At 33.5% G+C, this 26,676-nt stretch overlaps 1 protein-coding gene across 1 annotated transcript in view; it reads right to left on the reverse strand.

Annotated features, from left to right (window-relative positions):
- Positions 1-2,811: 2,811 nt before the first annotated feature.
- LOC149786798 (tubby-related protein 4-like) overlaps positions 2,812-26,676 on the reverse strand; it is a 341,424-nt gene continuing 317,559 nt past the window's right edge. The window contains exons 13-15 of the mRNA XM_089977301.1: positions 22,689-24,046; positions 8,463-8,648; positions 2,812-3,207 (exon numbers count right to left, since the gene is read on the reverse strand). Coding sequence (XP_089833427.1) covers positions 3,091-3,207; positions 8,463-8,648; positions 22,689-24,046 — 1,661 coding nt within the window. The 3' untranslated portion in view covers positions 2,812-3,090. The remainder of the gene's footprint in view (positions 3,208-8,462; positions 8,649-22,688; positions 24,047-26,676) is intronic.

A 26,676-nucleotide genomic window follows, 5' to 3' on the forward strand; every position in this document is an offset into this window, starting at 1 on the left:
GGCAACATGTCTCTCTTGTGTAAAACTTTCATGAAAATGTTTAACAGGGACAACATCTTTCTGATCCATGTTTCTTGTTGTACCACAGACAGTAGTCTTGTAATCTCATCTTCTTATAATCTCTAAACCTTAACACAGAATAAAATGTAATTTAAATTAAATTTAATTAAAAATATAAAAAAAAACAAATGATATCTGAGTGGGTACTTTTATTTTATATCTCTGATGTATGAATGTCATGGTCTTTTTATCAACATTTTAAAGGATGTGAAGACAGGGACATTACATTAAATAGCATATGCAAATAACATTTTTTGTAATAGTTAAAACTACCTGATAAGTAAGATGATTTCTTACATGTGCAAAATAGGTCCTGTTCATGTCATAATCGATTACAATTATGAATGTCTTAAATGCAATATGATATAAATGAAGAAATGATCAAACTTGGTGTTTTCATTCATTTTATAAGGTTTTGGTTTCATCATTTTTGGTTTATCATTAATTGTCTGTCATTATGGTTGACCATTTAGTGTTTATGCTTTTCTGCATTTTGTTTATGGTTTATCGCTTACGATGTAGCATCTGCCGTTTACCATTTTTACAACATTTTACATATTACATGTACAATTATCATTCATCCTGCATTTGTTCCAAGTTTGTTCTTCCTTCATTTACCATTCATTCTTCATTCATTCATTATACTGTATGTTTCTGTGTTTGTATAATCTTGCAACAAAGTTTATAGTGAGAAATATGATTTCTTAAAATCGGACAATTTTATTTTGACACAAAAATTTCCCCAACTTAGTAAATGCTATACTTTTTGGACCTGACATTTTCACAAATGACTGACTACCAGCATTTTCACAAATGACTGACTACCAGCATTTTCACAAATGACTGACTACCAGCATTTTCACAAGTGACTGACTACCAGCATTTTCACAAATGACTGACTACCAGCATTTTCACAAATGACTGACTACCAGCATTTTCACAAATGACTGACTACCAGGTCAATAGACACATGTGTCACTTGTACAATGGTCCATACATTGAAAATACAAAAAAATCATAACGTCAATAAAATTTTGTTATTTACCGTATAATAGTTTGACTTTTCACCCTTCATACCTTTCTCTTACAGGTCTGCCATTCTGATTTATTCTTCTTCATCTAACTAACAATGGTACAGTGTATTTGTACATAATACAATATGTCGTTAAAGGGCTGCCACTCTAAATAAATAATGTCTTAAGTGCAAATTGTGCTCCTGAAGTTTTTAGATACATACAAGAAGTAGTACCAACAACAAAAAAATGAATAATAAAGGTGTTCCCACCAAATCATCACATTTTGCCATATCTACAAGATAAATATCCAAATACAAGGCTTCTGCAAAAGTATCTTGGTTGTGAAATTGCAAACAAACAATTCCAGGCCCCGATCTTACAAAAAAATAACGCACATTATAGTCTGCATCTTGTTAAACACATTTTAGCAATTATTCATCTGGATGAATAAAGAATTATAGAAAACAATAATTTATTATCCTTTCAGCTGATTATTTGGTATTAATATTTTGGCAAATAACCCTGATAATAATACAAAGTTCTCTGTTTAAAAATTAGAAAATATGATTTTGGAGAATTTATGGTATACTAAAAGTTCAAGTGTACAAAAGATTTTTGATGTATACAGTGCATTCCAATATGAAAAAGTGACCTCATCTGGTCCCCACTGATAAAATGTTATATAAATCACTACAATGTACAATCATGTGTGTGAACTTTTAGCAGATGAAGCATATTTGTGAAATTAATTTTTTGGAAAACTGAATACTTTGCAAGATAATTTTCACTAGGAACAATATTTCGGGAAAATGAATAGCAAAAATGTTTTTATCTGAGATTAAGTTTTGATTTACAGTGTGATACATAAATAGAACAGAACAGAATAGAACTGTCTCCAATCCCAGGTTCTGGTTGTATGTGCTATTTGTGATATCATTTTAAGAAAAATAAGACTGTATTGACTATTGAACTATAAATGCCACATGTGTGGGTTTGGACAACATCATATTTAGGCACTACACTTTGTGACCCCTTTGGTGACAGATCTACTTTTATAAAATGCCAATTATGTGTTTGTCTCAGCAATCAGAACACAGAGATCTATTTATGTATGTTTGTATAGTGAATAAATGCAGCTCATATTAAAAGTAATAAATGGCCATATGCATTTTTTTTTATCGAATTGTCTGCAATCAATAACTAAACACGTTTTGACAGTCTTAATAATTTTGTTGTAACCAGCCATTGCATTAAGGGAGTCAACTCAAGAGGGTAAGCTTGATTAACAGGTTACCTTGTTTAGGGAATATAATAAATAGATTAGTAATGCTTCACAAATATATAGTTAAAGATATATACACCATTCACATGATATTTTGTGACAGTTTGAACACAAGTGCTCAAAATGTTGGAGAATGTTCCTGACATATATTGTTATTTCAATCTAATAGTGAATTAAATGCTTTTCTGTAGCCTCAGGAGTGGAAAAAAAGAGCAACCAGCTTGATGTCTGAAGAACATAGTCTTATAACATGACAGGCCTTGAAAAAATACTTGATAGCATTTCAACAGCCAATGAAATACCTGAACATTTAATCTTTAATGTTATTCCTAAAAATCTGTAAGGAAAACATGTACGGAATCATTCTATTTCAATTGCCGACAACAACTGCTAGTTTTGTTGTTAGTGATGACACTTCATTGTGAAGTTATTATGACCTAAGCTTGTGGGCTGTTCAAAATTACCATTATTTAAATCAGAGGTTTTTTCTAGCTTGTGATTTAAAACTCTGATAATATTCCCTCTGCAATGTTGTTGTCATGAGGAAAGTTGTACCTATGTCTCAAATAATTCTGCTTTGACCATAGCATGTGAAGAAAATTAAATTTAAAATATTTAAGGAAACATTGTGATGTTATTTATTTTGTAGCCTTTAACATATCTCCTTTCTTCTGTTTATCTGTTGCGCTTTAACTGAGAAAACTGCCATGACACTTTCCAACTTCTCTGCTGTCACTTGAGTCTCTGTGTAACATTAGCAAGGGCCACACCAAATGCTTGGATTGCAGTGAAGGGATACTGGAAATCCAGGGTGTAGGCATTGCCATCTATACGTCCAAACTGCATTACCTGAAATAAATTTACAATAAGCAATTAACATACATCAACAATACAAACATCTTGAAAACCATGTGCTGTATGTAAGCGTTTACAAGTCTAGTCCAATTGCAAAGTTTACAAATGCATAGAGTCAAATGTGCCATCACATATTGCACCAGCAAAGCTGCATCTATGCAGTTTGTTGGGAGTAATGAGCAGAACAAACAATATTTATCTGCCCACACATTATGCTATCACGAATTATGGCCTATGCTGTTTGCAGTTGGACTTTTAAGCAAGTATGTATGGTACAATACATAAATAGCAAATGCGTCATTTAAAACAAATGATATCAAAGATATTGACAAAGATCAAGTGAAGATCAAGTTAAGATGTTTTAGAGCTTCAATCAAGGATTTTAATCTGCTTTAAGTTTATGATTTTCATGTCAGTTTCTTTTATTTCTGAGGCATAACCATTGCTACCCAACTGCATTTTAAAAAAATGTATATGGCATGTTTTATGCATCTCAGACCCAATTAGTGTGTTACATTCATTGTTCCCTCGCTACAAAGCAACTCTACATACTAATCTGTATAGTTATGGAGCCCAATAAATACATCAAATTTTGTCACTGCCACTGGAATTCTCATATTTTTTCACTTAATTTTTGTTTCAGGGTAATGAAAACCAATTATAATGTCATTTCATATCATTAAATGCCATATTGTGTTTTATGCATAATTAATTAATATGGATAATTATGACACAGCCTTGTTGCAACATGCCTTAGTATAATGTTCCCTCATTAAAATATGGGCTTTCTCTCCAAATAATGCCATTATAAAGAGGGATTACTATATTTGTATGTATATATCTAATAGCCATCTGTGAACATTGAAGACCATCTATTATCAAATCTAGATATCCAGTTGTACTATAGTATCTGCCTACATTCCATGGGCAGTTTGTACTCTTATACCAATTTTAAAAATGAAAAACATCACAGATTTTTAAAAAATGCACAAAAAAATAGCCAAGTAATTTATTATGTCGCAATGCTGTTCTAATGCTGTCATCTTGTTCATATTTCAAACTAAAAGAGTTCCTTTACAAATGCTGCTGACATATTTGCTTGGGCAGGTCTATATTTTTAGGCAACCAAAGCCATGGTCTTCAATAAATTCCGAATAATTCTGTAAATTTCTGTAACTCTGGGAGTTACATCATTTTTGATAAATCTAACTGTTGCATCACTTGCCCTTTTAATTTTATTCCATATATTTTTTTATTTTATTAAAACTAGACATTGCATATATTGATTGCAGACAACAGAGTTTTCACATTCCATATATGTTTGGTCCAATGTACCTCATCCCTTCACTAAAAATGGACTTTTCCAGAAACAAGAAAAAGACAATGAACTGTCTGGATGATTCTACTGAAAACTCCTTTTGGTTTGGAAAAAGAACAATATGACCCTGTTAGGGACCCCCTGGCAAAAGTTAGATTAGAAATAGTGGCATACTAAGAATAAATGGCACCCAGGGCAAATGGCACCCGAGGCAATGATGATGGCCCAGTCAATAATTTTTATAGGCTGTTTAGACACCCCAAGACCTCTGGTGCCCGGGACAAGTGCCCCATCAGCACACACCCTCCTTAGTATGTTACTGATTAGAAATGATAAATTAATAAACAAAATCACACTGTGCATTTTGTTTATCCATAATGCTTTTTTTTTTTAAATTGGAAAGGGGTGGGGGGTACAAAGTGCCAAGGGGGTAGGTAGATAAACACTATATCATATATGTGTGCTCATATGTCAAATACATGTCTCATACAGCTTACATACAAGTCACATTGAATCATGTCAATATGAGCTGTATCTATATACAAGTTCAACCTAAGCTAACATATGTCTAATGTATGGCAGGTATATGGGCATCAGTGATTATGTCAAATATGTGGCTAATATGGAGACAGGACTTTCAGGAAATATGTCTACGCCTACACATATAAATAAAGTCTCTGAAATATTTGGGCGAGCCTGGGGGAAAAACCAAAAATACCAAGAGCCTGAATGCATTTTTTTGTATTTATATTACAATATGGAAATATATCAAAATAATCAACACATGTTGATTTTTGGCATAATTCTATAATGGAATCTTTGGTTCACAATCATAACAATTTATCAGTGAAATTTATGAACTATTTGGTTTAACAGTTACTAAATTTCTATTATGTACATTTGAGATTCTGTTGCAGAATGGACCTTTTTAGTATTGTTCCCTTCTAAAACATTTCAAATTCTGTCACCAGCTTCTGTCAATTTTACATTCTTAATTTTTCAATGTGTTAAATGTCAACAAGTAATAATAATAATAATAATAATAATAATGATAATGATGATAATAATAATAATAATAATAAATCTTTATTCACAGATTAATGAGAAGTAAATGCATGTGATTGAATATCTTATATTGCAACTTTCCAAAGAATATTACTGTTCAATAATAAATACTATTTTTACCAAACAAATAATATTTATTTTATACATTCACATTCTTCTTAATCTTCTTAGAATCAGAAATGTTGTGCCAGTCTCTATTTCTGTTATAGTATCATTGTTATTATTATTTTTATTATTATCATTATTATTATTATTATTATTATTATTATTATTATTATATTCTCTACAAGAGAAAAGTGTCAGTTCTTTTCACACTGCATAAAAACTTGCGTTGCAAATATTGTCATTTCTGAGAGAGAGTGAGAGAGATAGAGAGGGGAGGAAATGAGAGATATGGGAGGGGGACGAGAGAGATAGAGAGGGGAGGGAACGAGAGAGATAAAGAGGGGAGAGAATGAAAGAGATAGAGAGGGAGGGAGAAAAAGAGACCTATATGCTGACATTCTATAAAGGAATATCCACACAAGTTGTACCTGTTAAAAGTACCGTAATAATAATATTAATAATAATGATAATAAAATCATATAAAAGGTAAGATTTGTCTTTTTCAGTTACTGAGACCTAATTCAGTAATAGATAGAAATAGCGGTTATTTCTCTTACTGATGTCAGGAGACTATTTAATGGGAAATAAATATGCAAACGTTTGCAGTTACATAGACAAAAACTGCAATAGCAACCTCATTACCAAACAGACTCCATTTTGTACAGAATTTAAACAAACACAATTTTGCTTGTTAATTTGGAAAAGTTTATTGCATGCAAAGCCAATACATATACAGCAACTGCTGCAAATAAAGGACATGTACCAGTTTAATTCTCATACTTCTGACCCCATCTTATAATCAGTCCATCCAGGAATGTGATCAAAGTACACTAGAATTTAATCCATGATAATGATCATATTGTCGGTGGAATTATCTGCTTCTCTTCTGGCCTTCACTAATTGTTCACATGATTTTATTTTCTCCAAATCTTTTGGGAGATGCTTGGTCATCAATATCCATGCACGAAGCACTATATCATGTCACTTTAAAGATTGTCCTTTGTTTCAATTTATTTTCAAAATCACAGTGAATACAGGTGAAAAGGAACCAAAGTTAGCTTCCATATCTCGTCCATCTTTGTATATTAAAAAAATAATTTAAAAAATATCGACCTACATAAAAGAATCCATTGTCAGCTTCTGATGTCAGCTTGCTTCACAAATAAAATAATCTTTGTATTAATATCCTTAATGAAAAAAGATTGCTTCGGAGAATCCAAAGTTGGCTTCCGAGGTCAGCTTGCTTTGTAATAAAAATAACCTTTGTCTTTGATGTCCAGTTGTTGAGTTCAAAGAAGGAGTTTAATGCTCGCTGCCAGTTGTGTTTATTCATTACCCAGGCTTCTATGTGCTTGGCATCTGTAGTTATAATTAATACAAAGGAGCATTGATGTCTGCAGGTAAATAATGATGATACTTTTGTAACCCTTGCTGGGAAAAAGATTGTCACTAGCACTCAGGTGATGTGTTTTCAAATAATGATTTTTATTTCTGAGATAATGTCATAAAGTAGACCTTTATATAATTCAGTCTTGAATATTTTACACCTTACACTGTGTCACGCGTGAATTGCAGTTGTCTTCAATATATTGGTTATTTCCCTCTCATTTACGAAATCATGTTTCTCTTCTGGCCTGCATGAATTCATCACATGATTTTATTTTCTCCCAATATTCTGGGCAACGCTGGGTCATGGACTTCTGTGCATGAAGCACTATATTGTGTCACTTTAAAATTTGTTCCATTGTTTCAATTTATTTTTTAAATTTCCGTGAATACTGGTGAAAAGGAATTGGCACACTTAAAAGAATCCATAGCCAGCTTCCGATGTTGGCTTGCTTTGCAATAAAATAACCTTTGCATTGATATCCTTATTTAAAAATAAAGTAACCAATATAATTCAATACTGATTGTTTTGCACCTAACACCGTATCATGCGTGAATGACAGTTCTTCAAGATATCAGTTGATTATTTCCCTTTTGTTTGCAATTTTGTTGAATCCAGTTTTCAGTCAGATAACATATTCAAACCTTTGAGCAAAACCAAACACAATTTGTTTCTCAATGTTCATGTCAATGAACAACGTGGCATGTGTTATCAGACACAAGTGATACATGCTACAGTATGGAAGTCTATGCTACATATATGGAGTTCATGGATATATTTTATTCTTTAATGCTCATGTTGAAAAAAAAAAAGGAATAAATGATAACAATACAACGTTAGTTTCTTTCTTTTTATTATCAAATAAGTGTTTTGTTTATCTTATTGCAACATGCATGGGGGGAGCACAAATGCAATATAAATTTATTTTGTTTCTTAAGTCTTGGGACATATGACATATGACCTAGGTGAAAAAAAGTTTCACCCAAAATTCTGAAACAGGAAGAATTTTATTTTAATTTTATCGTGTCCCAATATATATGGTAAATACGGTAGCTAATTCTTTGCTATGTCAACTGTCAACTGTCTATTTGCCTTAATTTTATAAAATTATATTAATGTCAGTAAAAAGTGTAGAGTTTAGGTTGACTTGTTTTAAATCATGCAAATGGTAAATAAATCTTATCTTACCTTATCTTATATCATCTTTTTAGCAATGTAAATTATAAAATATCTAACAGTTAAGGTGTTCTTACAGTACTGGTAAACATGTATGATAAAAAAGGAAAGGCCTGAAGCCCATCAATAGATACAGGACATTCCTTATTCTGTACATATCTTTAAAGTAACCTCTACAAATAAAATCAAACTCCTTACCTGTTTTCCACGAAATTCTATCTGAAAATTTTTTGCCGACTCCTGTGTGACTCTACCACCGAAGTCTAGTTGGTACACCTGGCTATTCTCATTCCAGAGTGGTGCCTTGTTGTGCATGACAAACTGCCGACATCGTTGCGGGCTCGTCCCTGATCTATCCTCACCCTTCATATGAACCTTTCTCAGCTAAAAGGATGCAAACAAACATTCAATGAATTTACAACACATCTTTCCCAGGGTTTATTCTAGGACATGCAATTACAAGATCTACTCTTATTTCTTTTTAAAAAATGGTGTTGAAAAATTAATAAAATGCACAAAAATAATACATTATAATTTCAAGCCACAATGGTACCATGTTTTATTTGATAAGCTTTCCTATATTCAGAAAGTTTGCCGCCTTTCTTTCAAATAGCAGTGAGAATTTCACCTTGAATTTTCAGTTCTAGAAGAGAATCTGATTTCCTTAATCTGAAAAATGATTATTGTGTACTTCATTATCCAGCAGTTACGGGTTCAATACCTGCCCTGGTAATGGTTGCCTCAGCATGTCTTTGGGAAAGGCACTTAACTCCAATTTCCTTGGCATAATATTGCCAATAATAATATTAAAATTCAGTTTAAGAACCAGTTTTATAGACTTTAAACCAAAGTACATATTCTGAATCACATTCAGGGTGAAAAATTGCTGCTAACCTGCCATTATGTTGCAAGCTAATTTCACAGTGAACTGGGGTAAAAACAAAGTAACCATTCTGTCTGACTAGAAGGATTTTTAGGCATATCGAGTAAATTTGATCTACGAATGTCATATATTATGATATTTAAAAAAATAAGAGAAACCAAGTGAGAAATAATGTGAATTCTTTCAATTTACCACTCATGAATCTGGCAGACTTGTGTAAATGACACTGTAATTCTAGTGGTCCTACTAAACATTGCTAAGCCATATAAAGCCAGACAAAACCACATAAAGCCAATTGAAGCTGGACAAAGCCACATAAAGCCACATGAAGCCACTCAAAGCCATGCAGTCTAATTAGAAAAGTGCATTTATATTGCAAATTATATTGATAAATAAATTAACCATACCGACAGACTAGTTCTCAACATAATTATGCCAAATTAAATGACAGAGAATTGGGTGACAAAGTTTGAGTTTGAACAACTTCAAAGTAAGAATGTCTGCCAAAATCAAACGTGTAATATACCTATCTAATATGACTTTGTCTGGCTTTGTGTAAGACCTATGTTGAAAAATTGCTTTGTCTTTCAATAATCAGTTAAACAAACAATTTATAAAATAATAACAAACATTTCACATATGATTTTGTCAAACTTTGTTATTACATGTATTAATTTATCAATGTTCAAATTTGAACTTTGTCGCCCAATCTTGGGCAAATAAATTAGGCATAATTTTGTTGAAAACTAGTCTTTTGGTTTGGTTAATTTATTTCTAAACATAATTTACAATACAATTCAATATAAATACACTTTTCTAATTTGACTTTGCATGACTGTCAGGCTTTCTCAAGCTTTGTGTGGCTTTGTCAGACTTTGTGTGACTTTGTCAGACTTTGTGTGGTTTTTTCAGGCTTTGTGTGGCTTTGTCAAACTTTGTGTCTTTGTTCTTTGTGTGGCTTTGTCAGACTCTGTGAGGTTTTGTGTGGCTTTGTGAAAAAACAATAATTTTCCTAATTAATTTTAGAAGCAGAGGCATTATGAAATAAATTTGCAATACATGATGATTAATTATTTATAGAATATTTATTTATTTATATTATTGTAAGTATTATGCAGATCATAATTTTTATCATATAATTTGAGCTCTGATGGAATATTGAACAATCTTCAATATTATATCAAGGTATAATATATTTAAATAATTAATTATACATAATAAAAATATTAATAAAACTGTTTATCTCTATTTATTCACAAAATTCTATCATATTTTCCTTGGAGACTCACATTAATGCTATATAGGTTTCATTGTGTGCTCAAGAAAACAAAATGAAAAATTACCATGTTTGAATCGCAACCTAACCTAAAGTGAGCTGCATCACAGAATGTTCCATTCTCGATCTTCATCTCTTTTAACTGATAATGTACACTCATTATCTACCATCGTTTATTATAATAAATACCTATGTTTCCTGAACTACTTTCCTTTCCAAACAGAAAAAATCATGAGTTAAATAACAAATTGTGCATTTGCATAAATTTAGTCACCTATCAACCTCAAAATAAATTAAATCTTTTGTGCCACTGAGGTGACTTCAACCTGGAAAACATGTTATACTAATGGCTGTCAAAGACTTTACATTGCAACCCAGCTGACTACCTTAAACCTTGAATATTTCCATTGCTTGATACATTGTTTTAAAATATATATTTATCAACATTTTTACAGTTTCATTACCTCGTGTGACTTTGGCCATTGCTAGTACCAACAAGGACATGGATGGGCATCCACTAATGGAAAGATGTAGGTGTATTTTTCAATTTTAATCTCACCAAAAGTGTGTGCCCAGGAAGGTGCACAGGATAAGATTTTGGGGGATATATAACTAAAATTTTGACCCCACGCTCAATGTACAACACTGTGTTATTGACATGACATTTAAAACATATTTTCGTGGACATCATGTAAAAAAAGACCATTACAAATATTCCCTGAGTTTTGAATTTTTAAGTTGGCATGGGCAAATACTGCAACCACCATTTGTGAGAACTGTATAAACTCACACCACATGTTGTTGCTATTAAGAACTGACATACAACTATGGCAGAGTGCGTACTAAGCTTTGTGAAGTAAATTAAACGAATTTAAACAAATAATTATCATTATTGTGTTACAAAAGAATTGTGCCTTTCCCGCAACAAAACTTTAAAAAAACTAATGATCAGAATTTGTGATAAATTTTCCAAGTTTCTCATGAGAATTCAAAGTTTATGACAATTTTGTTGTTGTAGGGTTTAAGGCCATTTTTCAGCACACAATAGGCTATACATGGCGGCCAGTATTAATGGTGGAGAAAGAACTCGGGAAATCCCCGGAAAGAACCACCAACCCTCGAGAAGCTATTGGCAAGCTTTCTCACATACCCACACTGGCCGAATCCGAGACTCGAACCTATGCAGACAAAGGTGAGATAGCAGTGATCCGTAACGGAAAGCGTTATAGACCACTCGGCCACTTGGGGCCCCAGTTTATGACAAAAAGGTCTTCAAGGGATTAACATGAGGCACAAATGGGCCTGAGATTGCCACCTGACTAACATCTAACAGCCAAATGCAAAGGCAGGTTGCCAAATAAGCCTGAGACTGCCACCTAACATCTAACAGACAAATGCAAAGGTAAGGTGGCCAAGAAATCTTGGTTAGTATGATTGGCAAAATTTATTTTAATTCTGTTCATCATTTATGAAAACAGCTGTTGAAGGTTTCTCCATTGCTTTTGTATCTTTATGCACATTTGGCAAGAGATATAATTTTGTCAAAACTGAAATGCCTCTTGTTTACAATGATCCTGATTTGTCAACAGATTTGTATGTGGTTGTTAAAAATGGTGGGGGGAGACTTGAAACAACTTTTCAAAATCACAGAAGTAAATTTGACCAAAATGGACAGAAAACTGCTTGGCATAAAAGCCTTTCATTTTTCTGTAGAAAATGCTTGTTTGACATAAAAAGATTGCCAATGTTACAAAAAAAAAAAAAAAACGTTTGCTTGATTTGTCTAAATAAATACTCAGCAGAACTTCACCATATTTGATGGAAAGCATCCTGATATAAACCCCTCTAAAATCTGTACAATTATGCCAATCTATATTCAATATGGACACTGTTACTAAAAACAGACAAATCTTAAATGACTTTTGAACATAAATTAAAAAATTTGACACAAAGTATATTGGCATATACAGCCCTAATGGCTGTAAGATCACTCATCTGGCTGACAGATGCCTAACAGCCCACTGCAAGAACAGATGGCCATGAAATCTGCATCAGTAGAATCTGACAGATGCCTAACAGCCCACTGCAAGAACAGATGGCCATGAAATCTCCATCAGCAGAATCTGACAGATGCCTAACAGCCCACTGCAAGAACAGAAGGCCATGAAATCTGATGATGTTGACTGCTTATTTTGTGAAAACAACTGTTGAAATGTCTTTCTATTTTTGGTATCTTCATCATATTATATTGTATATCAACATCAAGTTGTTCAAATGCTTTTTCACAAGTTTTGTAAAATAAAGTTGCTTAAATGTTTTCTCCTAATTTAACTAATGGGTGTCATATCAGCACCATTTGTACAAAAACTTGAAAGACCTTCAAGCTAGGAAGCTTTCTGTTAAAAGGTCAAAATCAGTCGAGGTTCCACTCTAATATCACATTCTGAACACAGTTTAAATTTGTACATGAAAAAGCAGTCCTGACATTTGAAATATGGGATCATTTAAAAAGACTCTAGGATGTTTATGTTTGCATGCATCAGTTCTGACTTTGGTATTCAATATAAACCAGATGCTGTGGGTATCTAGCTTAAAATGACCACCAAGTTTAATGGCAAAATTATGTGCTCCAGAGAAAAACCCAGTTTTAGAAATTAAAAACATTTCTTTAGATGAAATTTTAAATAGATTTGCCGATCATATGTTCTTAAACTTTCATCTATTGATACGGTAAAATTAAGGTACTTTAATTTTCATATGAGTTTAGATGTAATAACGTTCATTTGTCAGCACACTTGGAAAAAGGCAAAATATTGAATTTCTGTTATTTTGGAAGCTGGGATTTATTGGAAGCAGAATAAGCCAAACTTAGTGTATGATAAAATCAACTGCTACAATGACAAAGAATTATAGGTTACTGATTTTTGTATGGGTAAAAAATGAATTTGATTTTCTGAGCAATATTACTCAGAAGAAATGAGTTCATATTTTCCCATACTATAGTTAGACAATGGATGCTGGACAACTGTGGAGGCCACACCAGGTGCCAGAATAGCACAATTTTCATTTAGCATGATCATGGGATGGATGTGTATGTAAAGTTTCAGGTCCAAGTAGTTCAGGAGAAGTAGTGACAACAAACTTGTGCCAATGGATGGATGATGAACACACAACAGACAGTGGACCATTCCACAATCTCTTCTGATCTATGACCAGTCAAGTTAAAATCCATGTACCTCTTGATCACAGTACACCACAGACTTATTGACAGATAACACACACCACATATATATTGACATTTAGCACACACCACAGATTTATTGGCACAGAGCATACACCAGACTTATTGACAGATAACATGCACCACAAATTTATTGATAGATAACACACACCACAGGCTTATTGACAGATAACACACACCACAGATTTATTGGCACAGAGCATACACCAGACTTATTGACAGATAGCATACACCATATACTTATTGATAAACAGCACACACCATACACCTATTAACAGATAGCACACACTACAGATCTGTTGACATATAGCATACACCACTTATGTATTGACAGATAACACACACCACTGACTTATTGACAGACAGCATACACCACTGTCTTATTGACAAATAGCAGACACACTGACTTATTGAAAAATATCATACACCACTGACTTATTGATAACACACACCACATACCTATTAACAGATAACATACACCAGACTTATTGACAGATAGCATACAACACATACTTATTAACCAATAGCACATACCACAGATTTATTGACAGATAACATACACCATATACTTATTGACAGATAGCACACACCAGACCTATTAACAGATAGCACATACCACAAACTTATTGACAGATAGCATACGCCATATACTTATTAATGGATAGCACACACCACAGACCTATTAACAGATAGCACACACCACAGACTTATTGACAGCACACATCAGACCTATTAACAGATAGCACATACCACAAATTTATTGATAGATAGCACACACCAGACCTATTAACATATATCACATACCACAGACTTATTGATAGATAGCATACACCATATACTTATTGATAGATAGCAAGCATCACAGACTTATTGACAGATAGCACACACCAGACATATTAACATATAGCATATACCACATACTTATTGACATATAACACACACAGCAGACTTACTGACAGATAGCACACACCAGACCTATTAACAGATAGCACATACCACAGACTTATTGATAGATAGCACACACCAGATCTATTAACAGATTGCACATACCACAGACTTATTGATAGATAGCATATACCATATACTTATTGATAGATAGGACACACCACATTATTGACAGATAGCACACACCACAGGCTTATTGACAGATAGCACACACCAGACCTATTAAGAGATAGCACACACCACAAACTTATTGACAGATAGCATGCACCAGATCTATTAAAAGATAGCACACACCACAGATTTGTTGACATATACCATACACCACTGATGTATTGACAGATAACACACACCACTGAATTATTGACAGACAGCACACACCACTGACTTATTGACAAACAGCACACACACTGACTTACTGACAAATAGCAGACACACTTACTTATTGAAAAATAGTATACACCACTGACTTATTGATAGCACACACCACAGACCTATTAACAGATAACATACACCAGACTTATTGACAGATAACATACACCACATACTTATTAATAGATAGCACATACCACAGATTTATTGACAGACAGCATACACCATATACTTATTGACAGATAGCACACACCAGACCTATTAACAGATAGCACATACCACAAACTTATTGACAGATAGCATACACCATATACTTATTAACAGATAGCACATACCACAGACTTATTGACAGATAACACACACCAGACTTATTGACAGATAGCACACACTACAGACCTATTAACAGATAATATACACAAGACTTACTGACAGATAGCATATACCACATACTTATTAACAGATAGCACATACCAGATTTATTGACAGATAGCATAAACCATATACTTATTGACAGATAGCACACACCAGATCTATTAACAGATAGCACATACCACAAACTTACTGACAGATAGCATACACCATATACTTATTAATAGACAGCACACACCACAGACCTATTAACAGATAACACACACCACAGACTTATTGACAGCACACACCAGACTTATTAGCATATAGCACATACCACAGACTTATTGATAGATAGCATACACCACAGACTTATTGACAGATAGCACACACCACAGGCTTATTGACAGATAGCACACACCACAGGCTTATTGACAGATAGCACACACCAGACCTATTAACAGATAGCACATACCACAGACTTATTGACAGATAGCACACACCAGACCTATTAACAGATAGCACACACCACAAACTTATTGACAGATAGCACACACCAGACCTATTAACAGACAGCACATACCACAGACTTATTGACAGATAGCATATACTATATACTTATTAATAGACAGCACACACCACAGACCTAATAACTCATTCGGCCCCAGAGGTTTTTGTCATTTTCGCCTGAAATGCGAGCAGGAAAGACATTTTGGGGCTATTTCTGAATACATCATAATACATTGGTGTTCAACAGATTGTCCATGAGACTAATGCCTAGTTGTATTAGAAACATTGTTTTTCATTGACTATTTTGCTTGCAAAGGTTCACCTGTCTGTGTGCAGTTCAGACCGGTCTGCCTTAGATCCGAGGCCAAAAGGTCTAAAATCTGGACACAAACTCGCATTCCAACCACGAGCAAATTTTGGGTGAAAAAAAATGCGGGTACAAAAAATGAGGTTTTTCCCTGTATTTTGTAGTGCAACCAGAACTTCCAGACTATTTGATATCATTGTAGAGTTATATCTGTCTGCTTTTTTGTAATACCACCCATTTTGATGTATCTTAAATGACCCTGATGCTGCAGAGCTCAGAAATAGGGTACAACCTCATCACGCCTACAGGCGGGATTGGAGCCGAATGAGTTAACAGATAGCACACACCACAGACTTATTGACAGATAGCACACACCAGACCTATTAACAGATAGCACATACCACAGACTTATTGACAAATAGCACACACCACAGACTTATTGACAAATATCCTATACCACACAGAGCAAACAACAATACAGACTTCTTTGTAGATGGTGTATTACACTTTCAACTTCAGGTTGTGATATACATGTTTAAGAGGCTGTAACCCTGATCTGAGAAATACTGGAATGCAGTCAATACAAAATAAAATGGTTATAAATTAATCCAAATATATTGCAACAGCCTCTTTTAAGAAGCATTCCACTTCTAAATTCTCAGTTTGATGAAAATGGTCATGTTACTGAACATTTTTAAGATGTAGAGCAGGGGTCTCAAACACGTGGCTGAGGGCCTCATGCAGCCCACCAAGCTATATCCTGTGGCCAGCGAAATGATTGGCATCCAAGGAGTCATGAGAGATAACAAAGGTGGTGTGGCCCTTGGGCCACTGAATATGCCCTCTGATGATGCGGCCCTCAGAGTTGTTGGAGTCTGAGACCAGTCTAATGTTGAGCTTTCAGGATTCTTGGTTGAAATTACAGTGGGATATTAACTATGTAAATCCCTCGTAAGTATAATAACTTGATTAAGTAAAATTAGGAAACAGCTATCCAAATAATTTTTGCCTGAAAAGAGAGTGTGACTGCATTAAGTGTCAGTTAGCAAGAATAACCAAGATTCAGAAGCAAGCTGCAAACTTAATGTTGGATGCTCCTTGTAAGACACTATTTTGAGTCTGTGTGATTTGGATTTTTAATGAAGCTATAACAATTTTCCAGTTATATCGCTATGATATCTGCTGAGTGGCAGTTTATAGTGATGAGCACTGGGACATCACGCCACAGAGATGTAGCATCATGTCCCACCTGGTCACATTATCCTGACACCAGGCCAACCAGTCCTAACACTAACTTCTTAATGCTGTGCATCAAGTGAGGCAGCTGCTAGTACCATTAGTTTTTAAATTTTTGGTATGACCCATCAGAGGTTCGAACCTGTGACCTTCCATATCTGAGGCAGATGCTCTAAACACTAAGGCCACTGGAGTCAAAACTTTCAAAATCCAATACTGAATGGTTTGGGTGTAGTCTAAAACATTGAGGTAAGGATTTGGAACTCTTTGCTTACAAATGATAAAGCAGCAAAATCTGTTGAAAATTTAAAGAAAAATATGTCACATCTCTGACCATGCTTTATGAATGATTTACTATACCATATATACTTGAATACAAGTTTAGTCCAACTGGAAATATAGACCCTGATCTGCTGTCAATGGATGGACAGATGGATGGATGGACAATATATATGGAAGGACAGATATATGGATGGACAATATACAGGTGTCATGGACAGATGGATGGATGGACAATATACAGGTGTCATGGACAGATGGATGGATGGACAATATACAGGTGTCATGGACAGATGGATGGATGGACAATATATATGGAAGGACAGATATATGGATGGACAATATACAGGTGTCATGGACAGATGGATGGATGGACAATATACAGGTGTTATGGACAGATGGATGGATGGACAATATACAGGTGTCATGGACAGATGGATGGATGGACAATATACAAGTGTCATGGACAGATGGATGGATGGACAATATACAGGTGTCATGGACAGATGGATGGATGGACAATATTCAGGTGTCATGGACAGATGGATGGATGGACAATATTCAGGTGTCATGGACAGATGGATGGATGGACAATATACAGAACACTACATGCTCATTCCCCAAATTGTGGTAAAATAATATAGTCATTGTAACACAGAAATGCTGGGCCCCGTGTGGCCAAGTGGTCTAAAGCACTCTCTGTTACGGATCACTGCAATCTCACCTCTGTCTGCGTGGGTTCGAGTCTCGGATTTGACCAATGTGGGTATGTGAGGAAGCTTGCCAGTAGCTTCTTGAGGGTCGGTGGTTCTTCCCGGGGTTTTCCCAGGTTCTTCCTCCACCATTAATACTGGCCACCATGCATAGCCTATCATGTGCTGAAAAATGGCTTTAAACCCCACAACAACAACAACACAGAAATGCAAATGCATGTCTTGACTAAAATGAAATAACAATGTTTACTGTCTACAAGAGGCTACAGTAGGCATCGGCAAACTTTACAAACTGTCAGGTCTGCTCAGATGCAGGGTGCTGCATGCCAAATCACACTGGTCCACATAACTGCTTAGTACATACAATAAAAAAACCACAAATTGTACCATGTGCCTTTCCAATGAGTCTGGCATGCCACAGGAACTACCAAAAAATCATACAATGTACTACCCTTCCAAACAAACAGCAAGAAAATCACGACTGAAATTTTACTATTTCCCAACACTGCTAAAGAGGTTGTTAAACAAAATTCAAGAAGGTGACCATGACCTGCATGTCAAGCCTACTAACATGCTTTCTGGTATACTGGGTACTATATATGATAATATGTATATACCACATACCAAGTAACATGACTATAACATGTATACACCACATACCAAGTAACATGACTATAACATGTATACACCACATACCAAGTAACATGACTATAATATGTATACACCACATACCAAGTAACATGACTATAACATGTATACACCACATGCCAAGTAACATGACTATAACATGTATACACCACATACCAAGTAACATGACTGTAACATGTATACACCACATACCAAGTAACATGACTATAATATGTATACACCACATACCAAGTAACATGACTATAATATGTATACACCACATACCAAGTAACATGACTATAACATGTATATACCACATACCAAATAACATGATGATAATATGTATACACCACATACCAAATAACATGATGATAATATGTATACACCACATACCAAGTAACATGACTATAACATGTATACACCACATACCAAATAACATGATGATAATATGTATACACCACATACCAAATAACATGATGATATGTATACACCACATACCAAATAACATGATGATAATATGTATACACCACATACCAAATAACATGATAATATGTATACACCACATACCAAATAACATGATGATAATATGTATACACCACATACCAAATAACATGATGATAATATATATACACCACATACCAAGTAACATAACTCTGTAGACAGCTGTACTTGAAAAAGTCACTAAATAAGAATGTTGAAGCTAATTAAATGTGTTAAAGGATATATGGCCAGACAAGCATACAGACTAGCAAATTGAACATTAGGTCGATCGCCACCATGGCATGCTCAACAACAACTACATTTTAGTTGAATGAATATTGATATCCCATCAAATTGTTTGAAAACTGAAACAAATTCAAAATTTAATGACCTTGTAACAGAAGGATTAATGGTTAGAAAGAATAATACAACTGTGTGCCATACATGTGTTGGGGTTGTTATGTATATTTGATTTAATTATACCTGATTTAATATGTATTTATTTCAATTTAATTGTCAGTTTTATTTTTTTATATTTTTCATTACATGATATTGTAATGTAAATTTATTCACTAGATGATACTTTTTTTTTATAGAAAATAATTTGACCTTGACTGTTAGTTTATAAACACCAGGTGTTGCTCTAAATCATGACCTTGTTTCAGAATTTGTAGCAACCTTTGTAAACAAGTTCTATTTTATTTTAAAATGATTGGTTGTTTCCAAGGTCACAATGGGACTTTGTCTTGAAGATACAGTATAAACAATTTTCTATTTCTTTTTTATTTCTTAGAGTTAAAATGATTGGTTCAGCATCAGGATCACACTGGGTAAATGTGATCTGTAACAAGTATTTACTTCTATAAACTTCCAGAAGATGATCATGTGACCCTTGTTTACGTTTTAAAAAGCCCACATAACCCATTTTTGGAGACATTATCTCTGTAGAAGCTGGGCTGTTAAACAGTTAGTTGTATGTTGTGCTGTTTGGAGTTATTTCAAATTACTTAAGATTCAAAAGGATTAGTTCTGTTATTTTTCTGGAAAATATCTGTGCTCGTGTAAAACTGATGAACAAGGACACTTTTTAATACAAATTTATTCAGCTATCAGAAACCGGAGTGATAATTTTTATTTCTACAAGGAACTGTAGACATCAACACTACAGATTGTAGCATACGTCATCGTCTTTCATCTTGGATTCTTCGTCTTGATTTGAATGTGAAATCAGTAGACCATTGTGTTATTAGGACTACTAAAATGTTATTCTTGGATTTTTTGGTGGATCATTTTTTTTGGATCTGATTCTATCAAACCGTAAGTTCATATTTTTGTCATTTTTACAGAATTTCTCCAGGGAAATAAATTATTGTATTTTTCAAAGCTTGTTGTTTTCACTCTTTCTTGTGTTACTGTTTATTCAAGCCTAAACAAGTGACATAAGAGGGTAATGGTATGTTCACAATAAAATAGTGGTATTTCTCCACTATCTGACTAGTGTATCACCAATGCATGGTGTTGTGGATCCTATTTTCTTACAAACACATTTAATCTTACATCAGTCTGAGAATTTAACACAAATGTTTTTGCAGCTAGAATTACTAGTAGCTTGAGAAATGTACTAGTCCTACTTAATCTTTTTTAGTCCTTCTTTAGGAGCTGAATGGCAACAACTGAAACTTAATTTGCCATTGGATTACAGTAATTATGAAAAATAAGTCCCACAGGAAATTTACAAGCCTAAGGCTAGCGAACTACTGTACATACCTGATCAGGCATTCAATCACACACACATACCACTTAGGTGTCCAAGTCCACGTGCTGATTATTTTTAGATGCAGTGATTGGAACTTTTACCAATCCCCAATATATTTTAATTTCATTCATACAGTAATGATCGAAAGATTTCAAAAACATAAAAAAGGAGTTATGTAATAAGTACAAAACAACATTTATGTTTTATTCTGAGTTGAGGGAAAGGACTCATTTGACATGGCTTATGAAACCCTTGACATATCCCAATGACATATCAAACTTCTTCTTTCTCAATTCAGAACAGACATGTTTGTATTTATCAATGATTTTTAAAAAATGCTATTTAATTTACTGCCATAAATATTAGTTTATTGGCTATGAGGTTCTTTGTTTTTTACCAAAATCCACCTTCTGCAGTTGCTATTTTTAATTTCTGACTTTTAGTGTTTGGACTGACTTGCAATATGGTAGTTTTCTGAGGGAGACAGGATAGCCCATAGCCTCAATATGTTTTTCCATGCTCATTTTATATAACTTAGAGGCCACTGGTCATTGTCTGAAACATTCCAATTACATAAAGTTACGAACATTTCTCCTAAATAACCGTTTAATTGATCAGAATAGTATTTTTAATACTGGGTCTCTCATGTTTGTTGTTGACATTTTGAGAATCACGTTCATTCGTTTGCTTGTTTGAAATTTCATTTGTGATGGAGTAAACTCATCATGCAGTATAAAGGTGTTCAGTATTGTAAAATACTGTGTGATTCTAACAATGTAAAGTTATTGGAGACAAAATGAGCATATAATAATCTGTGTTTGAGGAATCACTGTATATTTGCTTACACTTGATATCAATAATATATAAAGTGAATCAAACATTGGCATTAAAGAGTCACTGTAAATAAGCATTTTTAAGGAATAAAACATTTGGACTTCAATATATGTGCATGCATGGTTCAACATTACTGGCACATTTTGCATACTGGTGTTGCACATCATAAATACTCTGAAAATTCTGGGACATAATTAATATTGGTTTGTAGATACATAAAACAATATTCCTGGATCACTGATGCAGCATGTGGGCTCTGGCAACAAAAGAGAAATGACTTAGAAAAGCTAGATAGCAAACATGTTTTGTTATATATACTAAAGCTGACCCTTAAATATCAAATCTGCACTGATTCAGTAAATCTGCATATTTTGCAGATGTACCAAATATACATGTTTGTAACTGCAAAGTGCACACTCAGATTTCCTGTCACATAATGCACCAAAGTCATGGATCTATGCAGTTTGTTGGCAGTATACAGTAGAACAAACAAACAGACCATGATATACTAGCACATTAGGTGATGTCAGGTCAAAGTCCATGTTGTCCACAGTAGGACTTGACTTACACATGAGTAAATATGGCAGTCATTGAAAAAATTACAATAGTAATGAAGTTACCTTCTGTTTAAGTTGAGCCTTTTGGAAAGATTCCAGATTTTTGAATGTGTAGTCCAGGTGCATATCTTCCAGCGAGGAAGATGAAAACTCCTCATCTAATTCAAATGATCCATTGTAATATTTGGATTTTCTTTTAAACAAAGGACTATAATGTTTACATTTCCCTTTTAAGACCTCCTCCCGTAATCGTTTTGTAGGTGAATCAGGTTTATGCAAGCGCCTTATTGGGGAAGCTGGTAGGGAAGCACTCTGAGTGATTTCAACATCTGAGCTTTTTCTACGCCTACTAAACAACTCCATCCTCAAATCTTCAGATCCTAGGGATTTTATGCTATCAGAATGACCCGAGTCCATTTTTGAGCTAGGAATATTATCTTTCATCTTTAGGTCTGTAGCAGTCATTTTCTCTTTAAACAAAGAGTCTGAATTTTTTCCAGTAGTCCTTCTTTGACATGAAGCTGCATTTGTTTTGCATGTGGTCGTTTCCTGAGGTGTATGGCTGGCCAAATATAGGCGTTTTTGTGTCGTATCTGTTGGTGTGAGAGCCGATTGGCTACTGTCACAGACTGAATTATTTTCAAATGAAATCTCCATATTTGCTAAGGTATCTTCATCGTCAATGTATTTGATACCCTGAACAGCTGGATCTGCCCATCGAGGTACATTATCCTGAACGTCCGAGTGAAACAGTGTGTTCACTAAACTTGGCACAATTTTGTCATTTTGTTCATTATTCATCAGTTTCTCTGATGAACTACTTGAGCAACTATGATTTGACTTCTGACTTTCGGTGCTATCTTTCCGAAAATATGACAGAGACTCCCTGTCAGACATCAAAGAATTATCCTGATTGTTTGAACATGATGGACTGGACTGACCAGTTGATGACTTCGGAGATGATTGAGGGGACATTATATGTTGATGAACAAAGGTTCTGGCTGCCTGCAAGCCTTCAGAAGCCATGACATTGACTTCTGCCACATGTCCCGAGGTTGTCCACTGTGGAATTTTAGGTCTAGCACCTTGCATTACGAATGAATCCTTAACTGTAGACACAAACTCATATTCTGTGTTGAAGGCATGATTATTTTGAGGGTGAGACTCTGAAGCTGGAGACAATTTTGTTTTCAAAACAATAGTCTTTCCTTGTCTTTCTACATGATTGTTAGAATTAGAGACAGAACTGTTACCCCCTAAGTAATCCTCATTACTGTTTATAACTTCAAACTGATTGCTTTGCAGTATGTCCACAACTGTGATGTCACCTTTAGTATGATTGGCTGTTTCAAAATGAGCTCCTGAGCCATTTCTTTGAGGAGTGAGCACATCCTGTATGGGATTTATGTAGTCTAGTTCTACTACAAAGAAAAATCAAAATAATTTTGAGTAACTCTATCTTTCATGGCATATTTAATCTATGAAAACAAGTCACAAATAAACTTACACAGCTGTTGATTATGACCTAATTATAATTCTGATGTGTATAAGAAGGTTCAGATTTAGAGTATTTATCTCTGAAATTATTTTATTTGTTCTTGTGATAAATGAAGAAGTTGCTGAAGGGCCATAACTCCATCATTCAAGGACAAAATCACACTAAACAAAACTTTAGATCCTACTGGGGTAAAGCTTCAACTTTACTTTGGTTAAATTAAAGAAATAAAATAAAACTTTATTGTCTAGCAGCCACTGTGTGAGGCATTTTCAAAGATGAACAGAGTTTACAATCCTGTTTCTTTTAAACATGAATAAAACACACCCAATTCTGTACTTATTACAATTCTTTTAAGAGCTTATTAATTTTCAAAGAATTGCCAAATTGCTCAAATTACATCATGCTAATATGGGTAACTTTGAAAAATGCCTAATATTGTTTCCCAGTCAGTCAAGAGTTAAAATCTCTTCTTGAAATGTGGGAATAATTTGCTCATTATCAAACTTATCTAATGGTACAATTAACCAAATCAAATTCAAACTTGTCAAACAGTACATTAACCAAATCAAATCCAAACTTGTCTAATGGTACAATTAACCGAATCAAATTCAAACTTATCTAATGGTACAATTAACCAAATCAAATTCAAACTTGTCTAACAGTACATTAACCAAATCAAATCCAAACTTGTCTAACAGTACAATTAACCATATCAAATTCAAACTTGTCTAATAGTACATAAACAAAATCAAATCCAAACTTGTCTAACAGTACAATTAACCAATTCAAATTCAAGCTTGTTTAATAGTACATTAACAAAATCAAATCCAAACTTGTCTAACAGTACAAATAACCATATCAAATTCAAACTTGTCTAATAGCACAATTAACCATATCAAATTCAAACTTGTCTAATAGTACAATTACCAAATCAAATTCAAACTTGTCTATTTTACAACTAACCAAACCAAATTCAAGCTTGTCTAACAGTACAATTAACCAAATGAAATTCAAACTTGTATAATGGTACAATAAACCAAATGAAATCCAAACTTGTATAATGGAACAATTACCAAATCAAATTCAAACTTGTAAAATATGTAGTACAATGTGGGAATAATTTGCTCATCATCCAACTTGTCTAATAGTACATCAACCAAATCAAATTCAAACTTATCCAATAGTACAAATGCCAAATCGAATTCAACTTGTATAATAGTGCAATTACCAAATCAGTCAACTTGTCTGATAGTACAATTACTAAATCAAATTCAAACTTGTATAATTATACAATTACCAAATCAAATTCAAACTTGTATAAAAGTACAACTACCAAATCAAATTCAAACTTGTCTAATGGCATAATTAAAGCAAATTCAAACCTGCATAAAATTACAATTACCAAATCAAATTTAAACTTGTATAATAGTAAAATTAGCCAAATCAAATTCAAACTTGTCTAATGGTTCAACCAAATCAAATTCAAACTTGCATAAAACTACAATTACCAAATCAAATTTAAACTTGTATAATAGTACAATAACCAAATCAAATTCAAACTTGTCTAATAGTACATTTACCAAATCAAATTCAAACTTGTTTAATGGTACAATTAACCCAATCAAATTCAAACTTGTCTAATGGTACAATTTACCAAATCAAATTCAAACTTGTCTAATGGTACAATTTACCAAATCAAATTCAAACTTGTCTAACAGTACATTAACCAAATCAAATTCAAACTTGTACAATGGTACAATTAGCCTGATCAAACTCAAATTTGTATAATCGTAAAATTAAATCAAATTCAAAGTTATATAATTGTACAATTACCAAATCAAATTCAAACTTGTTTAATAGTACAATTTATCAAATCATTTTCAAATTTGTTCAATAGTACATTTAGCCAAATCAAATTTAAATTTTGTATAATAGTACAATAACCAAATCAGATTCAAACTTGTATAATAGTACAATAACCAAATCAAATTCAAACTTGTCTAATAGTACAATTACCAAATCAAATTCAAACTTGTATAATAGAACAATTACCAAATCAAAATCAAACTTGTCTAACAGTACAATTACCAAATCAAATTCAAACTTGTTTAATGGTACAATTAACCCAATCAAATTCAAACTTGTCCAATGGTACAATTTACCAAATCAAATTCAAACTTGTTTAATAGTACAATTTATCAAATAATTTTCAAATTTGTTCAATAGTACAATTGCCAAATCAAATTCAACTTGTATAATAGTACAATTACCAAATTGAATTCAAACTTGTCTAATAGTACAATTACCAAATCAAATTCAAACTTGTATAATGTACAACTAACCTAATAAAACTCACCTACAACAAAAAATACAGTACAGCAGACCTTTCCTGACACAATTATATATGCCTATAATCAATATAAATGGTAATCAATTATGCTTAATGCTCATAGAAAACTATCACTTGGGCAGGTAACACAGTTTGTCACTGTGGTGATTATCAAATTTACTGACAACAGATTGAGTAATATTGTATGGTGCACTGCTGTGGGA

The sequence above is a fragment of the Sinohyriopsis cumingii genome, chromosome 12 (assembly GCF_028554795.1).
Source record: "Sinohyriopsis cumingii isolate HCF-2022 chromosome 12, ASM2855479v2, whole genome shotgun sequence".
In the NCBI taxonomy this organism is placed as follows: Eukaryota; Metazoa; Mollusca; class Bivalvia; order Unionida; family Unionidae; genus Sinohyriopsis; species Sinohyriopsis cumingii.